Source organism: Mustela nigripes, chromosome 5, assembly GCF_022355385.1.
Source record: "Mustela nigripes isolate SB6536 chromosome 5, MUSNIG.SB6536, whole genome shotgun sequence".
In the NCBI taxonomy this organism is placed as follows: Eukaryota; Metazoa; Chordata; class Mammalia; order Carnivora; family Mustelidae; genus Mustela; species Mustela nigripes.
In genome coordinates, this window is record NC_081561.1 from 126,104,994 (window position 1) to 126,127,677 (window position 22,684).

The 22,684-nt window shown below is 36.9% G+C and overlaps 1 protein-coding gene across 1 annotated transcript in view; it reads right to left on the reverse strand.

Moving 5' to 3' along the window:
* SEC63 (SEC63 homolog, protein translocation regulator) overlaps positions 1-22,684 on the reverse strand; it is a 71,607-nt gene that overhangs the window by 8,455 nt on the left and 40,468 nt on the right. The window contains exons 13-19 of the mRNA XM_059401151.1: positions 21,660-21,807; positions 18,831-18,913; positions 16,372-16,431; positions 15,997-16,170; positions 11,536-11,694; positions 7,078-7,179; positions 3,523-3,621 (exon numbers count right to left, since the gene is read on the reverse strand). Coding sequence (XP_059257134.1) covers positions 3,523-3,621; positions 7,078-7,179; positions 11,536-11,694; positions 15,997-16,170; positions 16,372-16,431; positions 18,831-18,913; positions 21,660-21,807 — 825 coding nt within the window. The remainder of the gene's footprint in view (positions 1-3,522; positions 3,622-7,077; positions 7,180-11,535; positions 11,695-15,996; positions 16,171-16,371; positions 16,432-18,830; positions 18,914-21,659; positions 21,808-22,684) is intronic.

Here is a 22,684-nt window from a genome sequence, read left to right on the forward strand (position 1 = left end):
TCCCTGGCGGCTTTAAGTTCTGCCCTAATCAATTCCATTTTGTCATCCATGGCTTTCTCCAACCTAGCTATTGCCTGGATAATTGTTAGCCTAAATTCCCTTTCTGACATATTGTCTATGTCGATAGCCATTAGCTCTGTTACAGAAGGCCCAGCCTCTGAATTTTTCTTCTGTTGGGCATTCCTCCTCCTAGTCATTTTGGTGAGAGATGGCTGAACGGATGTAGCTGGATGTGTCGACCGTGATGCAGTAATGAACATTGCTTCAAAAAAGCCATACAGATGGCCAACAGACATATGAACAGATGCTCAACATGAATTATCGGGACACACTGGTCAAAACTACAATGAGATATCACTTCACACCTGTGAGAATGGCTAAAATCAAAAACATAAGAAACAACTGGTATTGTCAAGGATATGAAGAAAGCAGAACGCTCTTGCACTGTTGGTGGGCTACAAACGGGTGCAGCCACTGTGAAAAACACCACTGAGGTTCTTCAAAAGTTAAAAACATAAGCACCCTACAATCTAGCAATCATATTACTGGGTATTTACCCAAAAAGTACAAAAACACTAATTCAGGGGCACCTGGGTGGCTAGTCAGTTGAGCATCTGACTTATTTTCAGCTCAGGTCATGGTCTCAGGGTCATGGAACAAGCCCCATGTTGGGCTCTGTGATCAGCAAAGAGTCTGCCTGGGATTCTCTCTCCCTCTCCCAATGCCCCTCCCCTTGCTCACACTATCTCTCTCTCTGTAAAATAAATAAATCTTAAAAAAACAAACAAAAAACCAAAATAAAACAAAACCCACTAACTCAAGGAGATACATGCACCCCTGTATTTACAGCAGCATTTACGATAGCCAAATTATGGAAGCAGACCAAACACCCATCAACTGATGAATGGATTAAGATGGGGTATACACATACATACAATGCACTATTACTCAGCCACAAAAAAAGAATGAAATCTTGCCATTTGCAATGACATGGATAGAGCTAGAGTGTAGAATGCTAAGTGAAATAAGTCAGAGAGAGAGATAACACCATAAGACTTCACTCATATGTGAAATTTAAGAAGCAAAATAAATGAGCAAAGGGAGTAAAAAAGAGAGAAAGACAAACCAGGAAACAGACTCTCACTACAGAGAAGCAATGGTTATCAGAGAGGAGGTGGGCAGGGAATGGGTGAAAAGGTGATGGGGATTAAGAAGTGCACTTGTGATGAGCACCAGGTGATTAAAATAAAAACTTAAGGAAAAAATTTCGTTTCCACTCATACAAAGGAAGAATAAATTATTAAGATGGCATTTGGATGTTCTGGTGATCTGTCTCCAATCTCCAAAATCCAGATTTTGTAGGCAAGGTTATATATTAAAAAAACCAACTAGGAAAAATGAACTAAAAATTCATGGGAATATTATTTTTTAACATTAATCTCACAATTTGACTTTCTAAATATACCACAAAACCCAGAAATCGTAAAAGAAAAAATTACTAAATCACACTACCAAAAAAAACCCAAATAAATAATGTTTGTACTTTTGCTTGGTAAAGACAACTGCAATAGTAAAACAAACTATGGAGAGGTATTTGCAACAACTATCACAAAGGGATGTAACACTTAAAACAATTCCCCAAACCAATTAAAGAGCAATAATGCAACAAAAATGAACAATGGTCAAAAACAGACATAAAAATAAGTACAATTCAAATACACTGGAAGACATTCAGTTTCACTCCTGAGATACAAAATTTATACTTACACTGAGTATAAGTAGCATAGTAAAAAGTGATTAAGGCAAGAATCATCAATGTGTATTAAAATGAGCAGATAAGAGACTAGTAGAGAATATTAACATAGTGCCCAAGTATCACCTGAAAGATTAGAGGAAAAAAATACCTTTTATAGTAGAGAAAAGCCTTAATTAAATGTCTAACCATTGTATTACCAGTGTGGGGCAAAATGATATAATGTGCCCCATAAGGTTATATCACTTATGTAGCATTTTTGCCAAAAATATTTAAGATGAATATAGTCATGAGTAACCAATGAGACAAGTTAAACTGATGGATATTCTACAAAATATTTTGCCTGGACTCCTCAAAAATTGTGATGGCATGAAAAATTTAAAAACAAAACACCAAGAGTTTTAGAATAAAGAAGACTGACAACGAAATGCAATGCATAATCCTTGAATGGATCCTGAATTTTGAAAACAAAACAAAAACTATAACAGAAATTAGTGAAATAATTAAGGAAATCTGAATATGGACTGCACATTAGATAAATACCATATTAATGTTAAATATCCTGAATATAGTAATTTTATTGGGCTTTATATAGGAGATGGCCTTTGTTTTTAGGAGATACATGTTTAAGTATTTAGGGTTACAATGTCATGATGTCTACAGGCACACATGAAGAGGAAGATACTAAACTATCTTAAATATAAGGCAAAATGTTAACTGATCAGTATAGATGAAGGATATGGGAGTTCACAATAGTATGCTTGCAACATTTCTACAGGTTTGAAACTTTTTAAAATAAAAGATCAGAGAGAAAAAGGTAAGGTGTATGCTATTTTGTATGCAATATTGGAGAAAATACATATGTGTATTCCCTTGTAATTTATATACAGTATTATATGAAGAATACACAAAAATTTTGTTTAACATCATTGGCCTCCAGGAAGGAAAATGGGTGACTGAGAGGGATGTTTCAGTGGATGCACTTTTGTGTATCTTATGAAATATTAACTAGGTGAATTTATTATCTGCTCAAAAATAGGTGAAACTTAAATTTTAAAAATAGTAATAAAACTGCTATATCCAAGAAATATCCTTTACATTAACACTAACTCTAAGTGTCAAATAAACAAACAACAAACTACTTCATACATTTACTACTTGGTTATAAAAGGGGAAAAATATTTTTGGATTAAAAATCAGTATCACAGAACTATCTTGAAATTCTAAAAAACCTTGCTCTTTCTAGAGAAGCAGCATGAAACAATCAAGAAAAACAAGATAAACAGATAAAACATACTCATCACAATGAGACAGTAGTGATGATATTAACAATGAATAAAGCCACATAATCAAAAATTCCATTCTAAAAATCTAATTACCAGTTCTTAAATTTGTTTTTAAGACCAAAGATATTTATCTTAGCACTAATCCAATGAGGATAAAAATCATAAGTTTTTGTAAAATACAATTAAGTTCTGAACAGGAGAACAAAAGGCGTATATTCTCAGACACTAACAGTGAAAACTCCCAAAAATAAGTTAAAAACGAGTTTTGAACACTGATCAAGTTGCCTACCTTTAACAACACTGTATAAATTTCTAATTGGCTACTCCCAAAAGACACTAGAGAACAGTTATAAAATGTGCCTTAACAAATAAAATACAATAAGCCAAATATGATAAGCTGACTTCTAAGAAAGACTTTATGAAGAAGCATGATGTTGAGATGCCATGTTTGTAAAAACTGAAATAATGTTGTTGGATAATTACCTCTTCTGTATCTTTTAGTGTACACACATGATATGGCATAGATATTAACGTCTGTTCCTTCCTATCTGCAATATAAAGCCACCACCATTCTTGTTTTTCCTGCAAAGAAAAAAAAAGTTTATGTTATCAGAAAGAACTAGAGAAATAACTGTTCTGCCTCGTCTCCTCTTAGACATATTGTTCTGGTTTTATCACTGCAGTATTTCCAGCAGAGATACAGTGCCTGGTACAAAATAAATATTTAATATTTACTGAATGAATAATCATTCTTAACCATTTGTAGATCTGCTGTCCAAAAGAATTCTGCATGTAATTTCGGGGTTTCAAATGGCCCCTTAAAAAGCCCTAATGATGGCCCTCTGTATTAAGCCCTATACTAGCCTTAAATGACACAAGACAGCCTAAAAATAAAGCATTATAAACCACACTACAATATCATCTAGCAAATAATTTTGGTAATCTTACCTAGTAAGAAGCAAAAGCCAGAAAGTAGGAGTGGAAGGGACTTGGGCAACCAAATCAGAAATCATTAAAATACATCCCTCATAATAGAGCATCTCAGATTTAAAAGTCTATCTATACTCTTCACTGCACATGATTTTAATAAGTACAGCATCTTTAGTAGAACCTCATAAAAGATTAGGAATAGAAAAAGAGGTCAGTAAAGAAATTGCCACAGAAGTCCACACAGTCTGGAAGCACCAAGCTTTAATGTGCTCAGTGAGTACTGCTACACGGGACACATGGGTAACTGTTTAGTCATCTCTTGGTATCTGCTGCTTAAGAATTGGTCAGGGAAGACAGCTTTCTAAAATGGCTTAAAGAAAATGTTTTGGAGCTAAAGAATAAACAAACTCTATTCTATTGTAAACACTCAACCAAAACAACACTAGATAGTTCTAAATTTTCAACTATCCAAAATAAAGTTAAAAAAAAAATAACTCTTTACTGAAAACAGTATCATAGGGAAAATGTCTTTTTAAGCCAAAATCACTCGCACTTTCTATTTTACTTTATCCACAAGACATTAAAATTTGATTACCTTTCTAAAAATGCTACACTAAGGTCAACTAAAAGCTCTTGTAAACTTCAAAGCACTACAACAACATTAATAAGCAGAATAAGTAAGTCAGAAGTACATGTTTAACTTCTGCTTAACCCGAGGGGGACTACCACAATAGATATATGTGTATATATGTGTGTTTGTCTCCATGTGTTGCACAAAGTGCAACACAAAGTTGCACACACATGGACTCAAAGCAGGCCAGAGTCTGAGTCACAAGTACTCAACTCGACCACAGTAACACGAACACAATGAGTGTGACTGGGCTCCAATAAAACATCATTCATAAAACAGGCAGGGAGGCTGACTTGTCTGCAGGCTGTTGTTTAGCCAATGCCTGTTTCAAAGCCACACAGACCTGGACTATTTCACTTCGCTAAATGTCACTTTTCTTCTCTGTTAAATGATGAGTGCCTAACTCGGGACGTGTTATGTGGATGAACTGAGATAATACAAGCAATGTTAGAATGTCTAGAACACCGATCATGATAAATAATAATCATGGGGGCAACTTCATGGGGGCGCCTGGGCAGCTCAGTCCTTAAGCATCTGCCTTTGGCTCAGGTCATGATCCCAGGGTCCTGGGATGGAGCCCCACATCATCCTTTCGTGGGCTCCCTGCTCAGCCTGGAGCCTGGTTCTCTGCCCCTCCCGCAGCTTGTATGCACAAGCCCGCTCTGTCAATTAAATTAAAAAATCTTCTAAGAAAATGATAATCATGATTAGTAATGAAATGAGGTAGACACCGCAATCATTTTAGTTCTGACATTTCACTGCCTGAAATCTCATTACCAGAACGTATATGTAATATAAGCAGCACTCAAGAATGAGCAATTCTTCTTTACCTCTTCACTAAGAGCATGCCTTTCCCTCTGATCTCCCAGGTTACTTGATTAAAATGAGATTCATTCAAGAATATTTATTAAGTGAATATCAATCCATGACATTGTACTTGTGCACAGACTCTGATGCACATAGCAAAAGTGGAAAATACGTTGTAGCATGAGTTATTTGCACCTTCGATGAAACAGTTTTTCTGCTGGGTGAGATTCCTCGCCATTGAATGAGTTTCAGTAACATGTAAGTCAATTATAATCATAAAACTTAAAGCAATTTAAGTGGGTAGTGAGGCTGTTAGGACAGTCTGGTAGGTACATGGAAGGTAGACAGGTAGATGTTAGGAAAATCCTAAATAAATTTTATCTGATAAATGGTACTTTAAGATGTTTACAGTGCAGTTGTAGCTTAAATTAGAAAAAGGCATTTTCAAGGCTAAATGTTCTAAGGCAGTGAATGAACGTTTTGCTTATTAACTAAGCACAGTCTAAAATGAACTGTCTGTTATAAGGGTACAAATTATGCAGCTTATAACATCCCGTGGCACTTTTAAAGCCAATCAATGAGTGGAATTCACTCGCTTGACTTCGGGAGCCTTGGGGTTGGCAGGCTACTACTGCAATGGGCAAAATGCCTTTAACAGATGGGCTAAAGCTCAGGACACGCCAGAAGATCAGCAAGCGCGTTAATGTGGAATCCTGGGCTGACTTCTTTCCAAGTCAAAACAACAGTCTGTGCAGAGCCATTCATTTATTATTAGGAAAGCCAAATTACTTGGGAATTTTGCCTTCGGCAGCCCCCAGCAACTCTGGATTGACATTCTAAAGCAGAAAGCAGATTTATACATGAAATCACCTGCCAAACATGAGTGCTGAGCAGAAGGTTCTATGGCAAAGCTGTGAAGCAGTCTGTGGAACAGCTTCCCTGAACTAAGAGACAACCAGTTCTTGACCTCTGGCCATAGACAGAACCGTGGCAAAAGCAAAACCTCAGGGAATTCCCAAATTCACTGGAAAGACAAAAAACTCAACATCCACAGTTGAGCAGGCCAAAAGCACAAACCAAATAAGGACAAGAGAACAAAGAGCACTGATCAATCTGTCCTAAGTTGGGGCTCAGCCACTTTCAACTCTTACCAAACTTAGCTGGTCCCACAGCCATTGGCTATTCCCACGGACTGGGGCAATTACGAGGGCCAGAGCAACTATAATGGCTCCAGGTGGCCAGTATAGGACCATCAGAGAATACCCATGAGAAAAATATTTAAGAACTTTTTTCTTCCTACCCAAAACTTGATAGGCGTGAGGGATTCACAAAACCCATGTAGTCCTACGATGAGGAAAAAATACACACTTGTCGGAAAGACTGCCTGAACTGCTGAAGAGAAATCATCAGCACAACCTCCAGTCATCCAGGCACAGAAAAGACAGAAGCCCAGGAAACCGCAGAAGTACTTACAGAGTTAACAATCCCCCCATTAAACAACACGTTCACTAAATCTGATTCGCACTGAAAGGCATCCTTCAAAATGTGGCCTATCAAGAACGGATCATCTTTAGCACATGTGAGCCAGTATACACCACAGAGGGATAGCAAACAACTGAAAAATACCTGAAGAGAAAGTAAATGGAGTAAGGAAAACATGAATAACTCACCTCAGGAAAGTAAAGACTATAAACAGGATGCGTTATCTTTGATTTGGTCTCCAGCAGAGCTCTCTCCTTTCGCTGTATACTTTGTTGTAATTCTTGCCACTCCTAGTAAAGTAAAAATCAAACACTTGAAATCAAGATTGTTTTCAATTATTCTCACTAAGAGTTTCCATCCTTCTTCCAGCTATTATTCCTGACAATGAATGCTACCTACCATGGAGTTCAGTCCCACAGACCTGATCATTTCCCTGCTCAAAACTGTTACACCGTATCATTTCACAAGTCAAATCTAAGCCCTTTAGCATGAACTACACAGTCATGATCTGACCTGGGCCAATCTCTTCAGTCTCCTGTCACTGCCTGTCTCTTTGCACTTTCTATTCTTTTTTTTTTAATTATCATCATCATTATTATTATTTATTTTGCACTTTCTATTCTTGTCACTTCAAACTACCTTGACTTCTCACCAAGCTGTTTCACTCCTCCTAAACCATGTTTGGATTTTTGTTTTCTCTTTCTCTAACCTGGCAAATTCCTACTATTATTTCTTCAGGAGCTGCTAAAACCTAAACCAGGAGCTCCTGAATACCAGAAATTTCCCTCAACTGAGTCGATCATTCCTTCCTTTGTGCTATCACTGTACCTTGCACAAACTGTGCATAATCTCTTTTGTACCCTAATGTTTACTTACATGTCTGCCTTCCGCACTAGCCTCCTATCAGTCAAGGGCAGAAACTGTTTTACATTTGGCTTGCATTCCTCTCTCATCAAACACAGTGCTTGCCGTGTGACAGATAATGAATAACTGTTTGTATAATTAGTTGACAACTGAATGAATGTATTTTTTGGTATCTAAAGAAACTAGTCTGTCACCTCTAATCCTAATACTATACTCAGAAAGGAGTATGTCAACTGTTTCTCAAAGCACGCCTGGAGAAATAATTCCCTTGATGGGCTTTAATTTCTTGGCAATCAATTTAATTCCCAAAGTACAAAAACAGTCAAGGGCCAGCAACTGCTAACACGTCATCCCTTTCTCCCCCACCACTCCCAACGGCAAACTCCCCACCACATACCTCACTTAACTGTACTCTGCACATTGCGTGCTTTGCAGATATTGTGGTTTTCACAAGGTGAAGTTTTGTGGCAACCCTGTGTTGAGCAAGTCTATTGCTACCATTTCTCCAACAACATTCATTTGCTCACTTTGAGTTTCTATGTTACATTTTGGTAATTCTTGCAGTATTTTAAGCCTGTTTATTATATTTGCTATGGTAATCTGTGATCACTGATCTCTGATGTACTACAGTTACTGTCTGAGACAACACGAACCATGTTTACATAAGATGGCAAACTTGGTCAATAAATGCGTGTGTTCTGACTGCAACAACAGTGGGTTGTCCCCCATCTCTCCCCCTTCTCCTTGGGCCTCCCTGAGACACAACAATATTGAAATTAGGCCCATTAATAACCCTACAATAGCCTCTGAGTGTTCAAGTGAAAGGAAGAGCTGAGAGTCTCTCACTTTAAATCAAAAGCTAGAAATGATTAAGCTTCGTGAAGTGAAGAAGGCAAGTTGAAAGCCGAGATAGGCTGAAAGCTAAGCCTCTTGTGCCAAGCAGTTAGCCAAGTTGTGAATGCACAGGGAAAATTCTTGAAGGGAATTAAAAGTGCCTCTCCAGGGAAGACACGAGAGGTAAGAAAGAGAAACAACCTTAGTGCACGTATGGAGAAAGTTTTAGGGGTCTGGACAGATCAAACTAGCCACAGTATTTCTTTTAAGCCAAATCTTAATCTAAAGCAAGGACCTGTCCCTTCGAGTCTATCAAGACTAAGAGAGGTGAGGAAGCTGCAGAAGAAAAATTTGCAGCTAGCAAATGTTGGTTCATGAGGTTTAAGGAAAGAAGGCGTCTCCGTAACAGGAAAGGGCAAGGCGAGGCAGCGAGCGTGGGTGCAGAAGCTGCAGCAAGCTCTGCACAGGATCCTGCTCGGAGAATCCAAGGTGGCTACACTACAGGACTTTCAATACTGAAGAACAGCCTTACATGGGAAGAAGATCCCATCTAGGACTTTCAGAGCTAGAGAGAAGTCAATGCCTGGCTTCAAAAGACAGGCTGACTCTCCTGTTAGGAGCTAATGCAGCCGGTGATGTTCAGTGAAGGCCACTACTCACCGACCTTCCTGAAAATCCTAGGGCCCTTAAGAAATATGCAGAATCTCCTCTGCAAGTGCTCTCTAAATGGAACAACCTAGCCTGAAGGACAGCACATTTGTCTACAACATGGTTTACTGAATATTTTAAGCCCACTGTTGAGATCAACTACTAAAAATTTCAAAGTATTACTGCTCATTGACAATGCATCTGGTCATCCAAGAGCTCTGATGGAGACACACGGTAAGATTAATGCTGTGTTCATGCCTGCTAACACAACACCCATTCTGCAGCAAATGGATCATAGAATAACTACCACTTTCAGGTCTTACTAGTTTAGAAATACTTTTTTTAAGGTGATAGCTGCCACACACAGTGAGTGACTCCTCTGGTGGATCTGGGCAAAGTATAATGAAAATCTTCTCATTCAGCCTTTTACATGCCATCAAAAACATTTATGACTCATGGGAAAAGGTCAAAATATCAGTCCTCACAGGAGTTTGGAAGAAGCTGACTCCAACCCTCACGGATGACCTGGAGGGGTTCAAGACTCCAGTGGGAGAAGTAACTACAGATGTGGTAGAAACAGCAAGAGGTAAAGAATTAGAAGTGGTGCCTGCAGATGGGCCTGAACTGCTGCCATCTCATGAGAAAAGGCTACTCTCATGAGGAGCTGCTTCTGATGGCTGAGCAAAGACAGTGGCTTCCTGAGATGGAATCTACTCCTGGTGAAGACGCTGTCAAGACTGCTGCAATGCCAACAAAAGATTCAGAATATGATAGAAACTTAGCTGATAAAGCAGCATCAGGATCTGAGAGGTCAGACTCCAATTCTGGAAGTTCTACTGTGGGTAAAATGCTATCCAACAGCATGTCATGCTACAGAGAAATCATTTTTAAAAGGAATAGTCAACGCAGCAAACTTTATTGTCATCTTATTTAAAAAACTGCCTCAGGGGCGCCTGGGTGGTTCAGTGGGTTTAAGCCTCTGCCTTCGGCTCAGGGTCCTGGGATCGAGCCCCACATCAGACTCTCTGCTCAGCAGGGAGCCTGCTTCCTCCTCTCTCTCTCTCTGCCTGCCTCTCTGCCTACTTATGATCTCTGTCTGTCAAATAAATAAATAAATAAAATCTTAAAACAACAACAACAAAAAACTGCCCCAGTCACCCCAACCTTCAGCAAGCACCACTGAAGAGTTAGCAGCTATCAACACTTAGGCAAGAGTTTCCACCAGCAAAAAGTTTACAACTTGCTGAAAGCTCAGATGATGGTTAGCATTTTTTAACAATAAAGAATGCTTTAATTAAAGCATGTATGTTGTTAAGGCATGTGTTAGACTACACTACAAAATAGTATAAACATAACTTTTATATCCAATAGGAAACCAAAAAATTCATTTGATTTTCTTTACTGCAATGTTGGTGCCATTGTGGTGGTCTGGAACTAAGCCTGTAATATCTCCAAGGCATGCCTGCAATTCCTTATACTTTTATCCTTTGCCCTTTACTTTTTTATCCTCTTTTTCGCCTCTACCTGTGCCTCCCAGGCTAGTCAGGGAATCCCCTTTTCTCTCCTAATCCACAAAGGTAACTTTTAGCCCAGTCAGACAACAACAGAACACAAACAAAGGAATGGTTGATCAGTTTACAGATAATCTGCAGTAAGTCTCTAAGGACCCATTATTTGTCCACCAAACCCTCTTTTCTACAGCCCATCTAAAAACCAGGTGCAACTTAATGCCACACCATGAGTTTCTTTTTTTTTTTTTTCTATTCTCTCTATCCTCACAATCTTAATAAGTCCCTCAGAGACTCCTCCTTTCCTTAATGTCTTATATACCTCTTGAAACAAGGTGGCATTCTGTAAATGTTAGTCTTCCCCTTAACCAACCTCTTGACATTAGAGTCCACAATAATGTTTCTTTACTTTTAAACACTACCTGGAACTTTTGAAAGACTCTTCTAAGTAACTGCTTAGACCATAACCCACCTTTCCTAACTGATTTGCAGACTCAGCTCCAATGGTGAAAATTACTGTAAGACACAAAACTGACTTCCCCTCAGATCTGCATCCTATACTAACAGCAATTTAAGATTTAAGAAAATTAAGAAAGCCAATCCTTGTTAGAAACTATTCTTCTTTATAATTCTGGCCACCATCCCATGAACACATGCTTGCAAAATAAGAGATTATAATAAAATATACTGGTATTGTTTAAGACAAACATACAAACAAGTACACAAATGAAAAACAAAAAACATAACTATCAGAGGTATATAATTCTAATTATTTAAACCTATAAGTCTTACTGCTTCATCATCTTTGTTCTGTTTTTCATCTTGCTCTCTATCAGAGTCTCTGTCACTACCATCATCTTTTTCACTTTGGGATTCTCTATTGGTTTCTTCTTCTTCAGAATCACTGCCTTTGTCAGAAACTTCTTCTTCGTCTTCCTTTACTGCAGCTTCCTGAAAGAAAAAAGCAACCACAGAAGTTCTGAATATCTCAGCGAATTGTGAGTCCCTGAAGCTAACTTAATGTCATTATAATTAAATGAGTTCAAGATTCTAATTTCACTATTCATACAGAATTTTAAAGAATTATAGACACACGTACTTATAAATATGTGGTAATCAGACTAAAGACTTTAACATTTGGCCTATTTGTCTATTGTTAGTTATTTTACTTATTTTTCATGTTCGTAAAATAAAAAATATTTTATCTTTAAAGCATAAAGTACACTACTACCACAATGGCAACATGGCTCATCAAATATATAAAACATATAATACATATATTTTTTAATTAAATATTTATTTATTCATTTCAGAGAGTGAGCACGCACATGTAGCACAAGCAAGGGGGAGGGGCAAAGGTAAAGAGAATCTCAAGCAGACTCCCTGTTGAGCACGGAGCCTAAGGATACAGGGCTCCATCTCATGACCCTGAGATCACGATCTGAGCAGAAACAAGAGTCAGATACCAAACCAACTGAGCCACCCAGGCACCCCACTTATACAATGTATTTTATTTGAAATGGGGAACTGGAAAGCTCATAGAAAAGTACTGCTTTGAGAATTTATTATCTTCTATAGCTTATACAGCATAATGTAGTAAGGAAAGCCAATATCCCAAACAAAATATTTACTAATCCATTTCAAGAAGAAAAAAGAACAGCAAATTAAATACAAAAAAACTCAAAGTAAATAAAACAGACCTGAAATCAATTTAAGAGAAGGCAGATATGCAAAGGGAAATCTAAACAAAACCAAAAGTTGGTTCTTTGAAAAGATTAATAAAACTGAGAGAAGACTTATTAGGCAAGACTGATCAAAGGAAAAGAGTATATAATAATAGGAATAAAAGAGACATTACTACAGATCCAAAAGAAATTACAAAGAGAGGACGTTATCAATTACTCTGTCAATAAACTTGATAACTTAGAAGAAATGGACAAATTCCTTGGGAAGTATAATTTACTAAAATTGATATAAGGAAAAAAAGTAGAATTTGTTAAAGAAATGGACTCTAGGGGTGCCAGGGTGGCTCGGTCATTAAGTGTCTGCCTTCAGCTCAGGTCATGATCCCAGGGTCCTAAGATCAAGCCCCATACTGGGTTCCCTGCTTGGCGGGAAGCCTGCTTCTCCCTCTCCCTCTGCTACTCCTGCTTGTGTTCCCTCTCTCCCTGTGTCTCTCTCTGTCAAGTAGATGAATAAAATCTTTAAAAAAAGAATAAGAAGAAAAAGAAGTGTACTCTAAAACTAAAATCCCTGGGCGCCTGGGTGGTTCAGTGGGTTAAGCCGCTGCCTTCGGCTCAGGTCATGATCTCAGGGTTCTGGGATCAAGCCCTGCATCGGGCTCTCTGCTCAGCAGGGAGCCTGCTTCCCTTCCTCTCTCTCTGCCTGCCTCTCTGCCTACTTGTGATCTCTCTCTGTCAAATAAATAAATAAAATATTTAAAAAAAAAAAAAAAACTAAAATCCCTTTTTAAAAACTCTAAGCCCAGATGGCTTCTCTAGATATTCTTCCAAATATGAAACAAACGCAATCTTAAACAGACTCTTCCAGGAAAAAGAGAAAGAAAGAATACTTCCTAACTTGTTTAATGAGGTAAGTATAAACCTGATACAAAACCTGGCAAGGGTATTTACAAGAAAGGAAAACAATATTCTCTCATAAAAATAGATGTAGGAAAAAAATAAAATAAATGTAGGAATCCTAAACAAATATAATGAAATCTAGATAAATATGAAAAAGGATGATACGTTGTATTTGTTCCAGGAATGCAAGGACAGTTTAAAATTTCTAAATGTTTTTAACATAATTCACTATATTACAGAAAGGAGAAAAATCGCACCATCACTTCAACGAATGGAGAGATGGCATTTAATAAAATTCAGTATTGCTCAAGATAAAAATTCTCAGCAAACCTGATAAAGAATATCTACAAAAACCCTGCAGCCAACATCACGCTTAGTACTTTGTTTCCTTTCTCCTGGAGATAAACAAGAAGACAAGGGTGACCACCGTCCTTACGCCTAACCAACATTACACTGAAAGTTTTAGCCAATACAGTAAGAAAGGAAGAAAAAGCAAAAAGATTAAAGAAAAAAGTAAAAAGTAAAGAAAAAAGTAAAAAGAAAAAAGAAAAACTGTCTTTATTCCCAGACGGCATGACTGTGTACACAGAAAATCTAAAAGTACCTACTAATGGTCAGAATCACAAGCATACCCTGGATATATTCCAGGTTCGGTTCCAGACCATTGCGGTAGAGAGATTATCGCAATAAAGTCAAAATGACTTTTTTTGTTTCCTACTACATATAAAAGTTATATTCACACTATACTATAGTATGTTAAGTATGCAAACAGTATTCTATCTAAAAAAAAAATAATTAAAAAATACTTTACTGCTAAAAAAATGCTAACCATCATATGAGCTTTCAGTGAGCTGTGGTCTCTGATTACAGATCACCATAGCAAATACAATAATACAAAGTTTGAAATTATTGAGGGAATTACCAAAATGTGACAGAAACACAAAGTGAGCAAATGTTGCTGGAAAAATGATGCTGACAGATTTGCTCAACACAGGGTTGCCATGAACCTTCAATATGTAAAAAATGCAGTATCTGCCAAGTGCAAGAAACTGACGCACAATAAAACAGGGTACACCCATATTGTCAGTTCAAGACTCCTTGATACAAGGTCAATATTTAGAAGACAACTGTAACTTTATGCATCAGCAATAAACACTGAAGAATGGGTTTCTTTTAATGTTTTTTGCAACAGCACCAGAAAGTATCAAATACAAAAGTATAAATCTTATGAAAGAAGTGTCATACCTCTGTCACTGGGAATTACAAAACACTGCTGAGAAAAAATTAAGGAAGATCCAAGTTAATAAAGATAAAGCATGATTATGAATAAAAAGACTCAATACTGTGGGGCACCTCGGTGGCTCAGTCGATTAAGCATCTGCCTTGGGTCAGGTCATGACCTGAGGGTTGTAGGATAGAGCCCCATATACTGGGCTCCCTGCTCAGCAGGGAGCTTGATGGCTTCTCCCTCTCCCACTCTCTCTGCTTGTGCTCACCCTCTCTCTCTCTCAAATAAATAAATAAAATATTAAAATCGTTGATAGGCAGAAATGTCAACAGGACTCAAAAGCACTAACCATAAAGTCAATGAAAGACTTTCTTAAAATTAAGTACCATCAAAAGTTTCCATTAAGAGGGTAAAAAGGGACTCATATCCAGAATATATAAAGGAATCCTGTAAATCCATAAGACAACCCAACAGATAGTGGATATTCAAATGACTGGTTAAGTGTATGAAAAGATGCTCAATATCATTAGTTATCAGGTAAATAAAAACCACACACAGAGATACCACTACAGATCCCACTGTAGTGGTTATAATAAAAAAGAATGATAAAACCAAGCACTAGTGAGGATATGGAACAACTGAACTCATGTTTTGCTGGTAGGAATATAGAATAGCACAACTTTGAAAAACAGGCTCTTTCAGTGTGTTACCACTGACTTACTTTATGACCCAGCTATTCCACCGCTAGGTACATACCCAAGACAATGAAATGTCCACAAAACAACATGTACATGAAGCACAGCATTTTTACCCAATAACAGGCAAAATCTAGAAACAACCCAAATGTCCACTACCTACAGAACAGATAGAAAAACTAGTGTAGGGGTGCCTGGGTGGCTCAGTGGGTTAAAGCCTCTGCCTTCAGCTCAGGTCATGATCCCAGGGTTCTGGGATCAAGCCCCGCATTGGGCTCTCTGCTGAGCAGGGAGCCTGCTTTCCCCCTCTCTCTGCCTGTCTCTCTGCCTACTTGTGATCTCTGTCAAATAAATAAAATCTTAAAAAAGAAAAGAAAAACCAGTATATTCAGAAGATGGAGTATCACATACACACAAAGAATGGACAGCTTCTACATAAAACACACATGAGTGTCACGGACATAATGCTGAATGAAAGCAAGACGAACAGATTTCTACTTAAATGAAGTTTAAGAATAAGCAAAAGTAATCTATGGTAATAACAGCCAGAACTGGAAGGCATGGAGGTAGATGGGAGGTCACTGACTGAGAAGGGACACACGTGAGCTTTCTAGGGTGCTAAGGTTTTCTGTCTTAACCTGGGTATCACAGGTACATACATATGTAAAATTTGAGGAGCTAAACACACAGAATTTGAGCATTTTAGTGTATAACTCAAAGACAATGATGATAACAATAATAAACTTACACTCCCAACAACTCCATTTGCCTGTTTTTGTTTCTGTTGCTTCAACTGTGGTAAGGACACAGGTGTAGGTTTTTTTTTTAATGGTTTCTTTTTTTTTGATTTAGCAGTTTTCTTGGGTCCTTTGCTCTTCTGTTGCCATCCTCCTTTTGTCCTGTTCTTATTGGTATCACCCTGCTATAAATCACAACACACGTACACACTCAGAAGTTACAGCGATAGTTTCATTTGGGAGTCAGAGTAAGTTTTAGATAAAAATGGCTAAACTAAATGCTTTCACAAACTGAATTACTCTCCCATAACAATAAAAATCAATCAGAGAACCTAACAAAAGACTTCCTTCACCAGGAAAGAAAAGTAAGAAAAATCAAGCTTTACCCCATCTTCTGCTGGCTGTTCCTCTGCAGCACAAATAGACTGCTCCTTTTCAAATACTTCCTAGGGAAGAAAAATATGAAGTTTATCAACCTATATTTATCTTTCAGATAAAGTAATCTTTCAAAATAGATGACCAATAAGTTTTTTAACTTGTGACAACTGGGGGGGTAGGGAGAAGATCAGATTTTTAGCAATTACTAAACGATGTGTGCAAATTCAGCAATTACTAAATGACACTTCAAAAGTTAACCTTCGGAAATATCTCACATCGGTCTTGAATACATTTTGAAAAGTACATTCTATTTGAATTTACAAATGCAATGACTTAAGATACATAAACTCACTATAAATTCAAGAATATTTCATTGTTTAAAATAACTATGGAAGTGCGCATGGCTGGCTCAGTTGGTAGAGTGTGAGACTCTTGATCTCTGAGTTCTGAGTTCAAGCCCCTTACTGGGGGTAGAGTTTACTTAAGAAAAACAAAATTTTAAAAATCTTTTTAAAATTAGTTACATATATAAATAAAATACATAAAGGGTGAAATACTGAGAAAACCCATATAATCTAAAAACATATCCACTATATAATCCACTTAGGATCAGAATAAAAGGCATAAATTTAGGATTTAAATTCCAGTAACATTTCAGTGAGAATCTATATTCGAAGATCATAAATGATGTTGGTTGTGTTTAATAAATGTCCTGGACTTACTAAAGCTAACAAATAGAAATAATGATAACTTAGGCTTTAAACTGTTAGCCTAATTCAGGGGTCTACAAACTATGGCCCATTGCCTGGTTTTCAAATAAAAGTTTTACTAGAACTCAACCATGCCTATTTGTGAATTCGGTAGTTGCTACAGAAACCAAGTGGCCCATAAAACCTAAAAATTTATTAATTGAACCTCTACAGAAAAAGTGTGCCAATCCCTAGTCTAATTCTACCATCTTCTGCTTCATTTCTTAGCTGGGTTCTAATACTTAATTACTCTGAGGTTCGGTTCATACAAGAAATTAAAGATAAATATTTGATTCTTTCCCTTCTCCAGGGCAATTGGTTTTTTTTCCCTACCAATCACCCCAGAAGTGTCAACAGCCCAAGACCAATTTTTACTCATTTTCAGACTGGGAATTCCAAAGCATGTAGGTAATATAAATTTGGATTCTATGTCCAATTCTAGCCACTGGCTTTGAGGTTTCCTCTTCTCCCACTTCTCATCCAGTGTCCATAACACAAATGCTTCCTTACCACTTGTTACCATAAAATCAACATCTTTGATTTGATATATCCTACTACCAAGTATGCTTTTCCGACCAGATGTCTTAGAGATGGGGTTTAAAGGCAGAGTATGTTTCCTGCAGATATGCACAGGCTCCAGAGTAGAACAGGCTAAAATCTCCCACTAGTTGAATATGCAAAGTTAAAAATAGTACAGTCAATTAAAAATGAGTTACAACTATAGTTCTAACTTGGGAGGTAATATAAATATGTAACAGAAACTAAGAAAAACAAGATGTACAGGAAACATATACAATGTGATTGAATTTAATGAAAGGAAATCAGAAAAGTACCAGGGTATATATATATATACATAAAGTGTAAAGGCCGAGGCAGTAAATATGAGCTCAGAGAAAGAGATGAAAGGATACACACAAGACTCAATTCTGGTCCTCTCAGACTGACAAGGGGTTTCCTGAGGGAGGTGGGTGAGAGAAGGAATCCATGATAGGGAAAGCATCATTTAACCCCACAGGTACTCATGCATTAGGTTCAATCATCTGAGTGGCAGGACTTTAGATAATTTTAATCTCTTCCTATACTTTTCTGCATTACTTGAAGTTTTTTCCCCAGCCAGCATGACTTTTTCAGATAATTAGAAAAAGAAAAATTTTCAATATAATTTAAAAAATTAAGAGTAAATTCAGAGTCGACCCAAGAAGGAATAGGTAAAGAAATTTCCAACAATAATCAATAATTAATCTTTATACAGTACTTTAAATACTATACTCACATTACCTTATTATTACAATGTTTTATAGGGAATTAACAAATCATCGCATGAAGAATTAATCTATTTTCAAGGGTTTTTTGTATGTAAAAATTAATGTGAAAAACTATGAATTAATGTGAAAATACATATTAGAACTTTAACACAAAACTTTTTCCCCTTTTTTTAATTTAAGTATAGTTGACACACAATGTTAAACATTAGTTTCAGGAGTACAACATAGTGATTCAAGAACTCCGTATGTTACACTGTGTAACCGTACACTATGTAACCGTATGTTACACTATGTAACCAAGGGTATTATAATACCCTTGTGCTATACTCTGAATCCCATGACTTACTTATTCAATAATCAGAAGTCTGTACCTCCTTTCCCCTTCACCTCTCAACATGTAACTTTTTTTAACACATAACTGTTAAAGCATAAAAATAAAAAGAGATCACTTACTGCCATTGTTTGCCTTGTCAACTTAACCAACACTGTAACTAGGGATCCTACTGTGATGTTGTTGCTATCTTCATCATCCAATACTACAAGACGAGAGTAAAAAATCACAGTAAACAATAAAATTCAATTTGGTATTTCAGTATTTCAAATATATTTTAAACTTAGTAACAAATATTTTGACTGTCTACTATATAAAACACTCCACTAGATGCCTTCAACAATGCACTCATTTATAATTTTTAAAATAGCTCTCTGAAGATTATTTCCACTTTAAAGAAAGGGAGGTTCAAAACTAAAGTGAAATGCCTGAGATCACATCATGGCTATACTGGCACTGCCAAGCTTCAAACCCTGGTCTTTTAAAACAAAGTATAATGTGAGGACGACTGTACCACAGCTTTCTTTCTTAGTGATATAAAATCTGTCACTCTATTAAATTGTGCAAACCTTGTATTCACAAGATTTTACCTATATGATCAATGCCGGTCTGCCTGTCAAAAATAAAATAATTAGAACTAGTATTCCAAGTCACATTAAATTTATTTCTTGGGGTGCCTGGGTGGCTCAGTGGGTTAAGCCTCTGCCTTCGGCTCAGGTCGTGATCCCAGGGTCCTGGGATCAAGCCCCGCATCAGGCTCGAGAGCCTGCTTCCTCTTCTCTCTGCCTGTTTCTCTGCCTATTTGTGATCTCTGTCAAATAAACAAAATCTTTAAAAAAAAATTTATTTCTTAAGGCAAGAACTTAAGAGTTTTGTTTACAGTAAAAACAAAAGCTTAAAAAGCTCTTGCAATTTAATTTTTTTGAAATCACATTTGCTACACATATTGCTAAAAGCTATTGAAGTAAACTTAACATTAAAATTAATAAACATTAAAATAAACATAAATGTTAAGATTAAAAAATAAAATAAATTATCCTATCTTATTTTCCTCCATTTTATCCTCCATTTTTCCTCCAAATTTTATCTCTAAGAGTTTTCTTCACTTTGTATTTCTCCTTACAGATTTTTCTAAGTTGGTTATGTTTATTTTACACAGATTTAGATTAGCAAACTCTGTTCTGGCCTACATTAACACGCCGCCAGTTGGAAAAGAACAGCCTCCAAGAAACTGAAACTGCTTTCTTCTCCATTACTGGCTGTGAAGTGCAACAGGTGGGCATCAAGAACAATACAATACAGTATCCTGGGTGGCTCAGTCTATAAAGCATCCATCTCTTGATCTTGACTCAGGCCACAATCTCAGGGTATGGAGATCAAGCCCTGAGTCAGTTCCAAGCTGAGTATGGAGCCTGCTTAAGATTCTCTCTCCCTCTCCCTCTGCTCCTCCCCAACTCCCTCTCTGCCATCTCCCCGTAACCAACCAGCCCCTGCCTCGTGCTCTAAAAAAGAAAAAATAATAATTATTATTTAAAAAGAAGGATAAAATATCCTTTCTTCAATGTGGAAGTCTCCATTATCTCATATCAAACCTGGGCTACACATCTGTCAACACTGCACAACAACTCAGAGTTGCGTGAACACCGCATGCGAATTAACAACTCTAACAATATCTACCTGCCATTTGAGGCTTTCAAGTGGAAAAAAGCCTACAGGAGATTCTAGACAACCTCTAAACAATGTGGGAAAGTGATCCACCATCTCTAGCACTTGATCTTGAAGATGCTCCTTTCCTGCTTCTAAAATTCTTCTACTCTCCCTTCTACTCATATTAACACATTTGGGTAGCACTGTGAAAATATAGTAAATGTCTATGCAAGATGCTATGGAATGAAATACATCATGAAGTTTCCCGGTAAGATCACAAGGAAATCCAAACTCCCCACAGTCCCAGTTTTCATTACATGTATCCTACACTCCAGCCAAAACGAAACCAGATCGCAATTTACTTTACCTCTCAAACACCCCAGTCTTTGAAAGCCATTTTTCTCTTTTCAATTCCATTAGAATGCAAACTCAGTAAGGAAGAAGTTTGCCTTACTAGTATTTCCCCAAAACCGAGAAAAATGAGTGGCACTCAATAGTTGTTGAATGAACAGACAGCGTAAAGTCTGTGTCATTCACTTAACACTTGGCCTTATGTTTCTTTGTTTTTAATCCTAGGTCTACATCCTAATTTCTCAACTACACTATAAACTGTTTAAAGACAGATACCATTTCTAATACATCCTTGTATTCTTGGTCCCACAAAATTGTTCTCACAACAGGAACTTAATAAATGTCAAAATGCAGGATAAAGTTACAATGAAGGCAGGGAGCAACAATCTCTAATTCTGTCACCACCATAAGATACTATTATTCAGCTATTAAAACGGGCACTCATAGGACAATTGTGAAGGTAGAAAAATCAATTTTTCACCCCAGCAGACACAGAGACATGTTGAGAAAAACACATGAAATGTGGCACAGAAAATGGCAATTTCCAAGGCTTACTAAAGTAAACTGGACTTTGAAAAATTAATTTTAGAAGTAAGCAGCTATTTCTTTTATACTAACAATGTACACTTCAAGTATTTTTTCAGTGCACCTGAAAATCTTTCATTCTTTGAAAAGTTAAGATATTCCTAAAATGTGAACTACAAAACAGAGTCCTCAGGCTTAATCTCATTCTGAGGAAGATAAAAGTAAGATTCTTTGGGATTCTATCAGTGGTCTCAGAACTATTAAGCATATATTATATTCCATTACAGCCAATCTGACAGGTAAACTACAGTTCTGGGAAGTCTAATTACACATTATGATATCAAACGCTTTGAGAACTTTAACCCACATAAACAAAAGCCAATCTATCAAAAGGGGGAAAATGGTCAACAGCGAAACCTCCCACTTACCTTGTGATTTTATATCCATGGTCACATATGGGAAACTACCAAGGACAGCCATAACCTCTTCATATTTTTCATCTTCGAGGAAGTGCAGTAGATTGTGACGATCTGATTCTTTTAAACTCACCAAATCCTGAATAGTCTTAATTTTGTACTGAATTTCAAAAGAGAGAGAGAGAGAGAGAGAAAATAAATTCCAAAGTCATAGAATTTTTCACAAAAAGAAAATTAGCATGTTTCACTAAAACAAAATCCAGAAACTTTTAGAAAAATGCTAAGATTATACTGGGTCCCAAACTTGCAATGGTTCTACTTACAATCTTTCAACTTTACAATGCTGAGAAAGCAATGTGCTCAGTAGAAACTGTACTCTGAATTTTGATCTTTTCCAGTTCTAATGATATTTGACACCACACTATTGTTACGCTGGGGAGCAGCAGCGAACTGCAGCTTCCAGTCAGCCACGTGATCCATACAACCATTCCGTACCCATACAATCATTCGGTTTTTCACTTTCAGTACAGTATTCAATAAATTACATGAGACAGATATTCAACACTTTATTAAAAAACAGGCTTTGTGTTAGATGATTTTGCCCAACTGTAGGTTAATGTAAGTGTTCTGCGCATGTTTAAGGTAGGCTAAGCTAAGCTATGATGTTTGGTAGGCTAGGTGTATTAAATGCATTTTCGACTTAGGATATTTTCAACTTACGATCGATGGCTTTATGAGGATGTAACCCCACTGTAAGCTGAGGAAGATCTGCATACACATTTCAAAGCAAAAAATACAACTTTATAGCATTTCATGGCCTTTTATCCAAAGAAATTCAAATTTGGGATTTTTCTTTAATTACAAAGTTAATACAGGATAATTTTTTTCATTTAGAAAAAATAAAGTTAGGGGAAAAAAACAGTAATATTCATAGAATCTTGACCCAACCAAGAACAACTGTCATTTGATATGTTCAGTTTGCTGACCCATATTTTCAATTTTAATGATAAAAACCTGTAAGAGTATGAACTTATCTC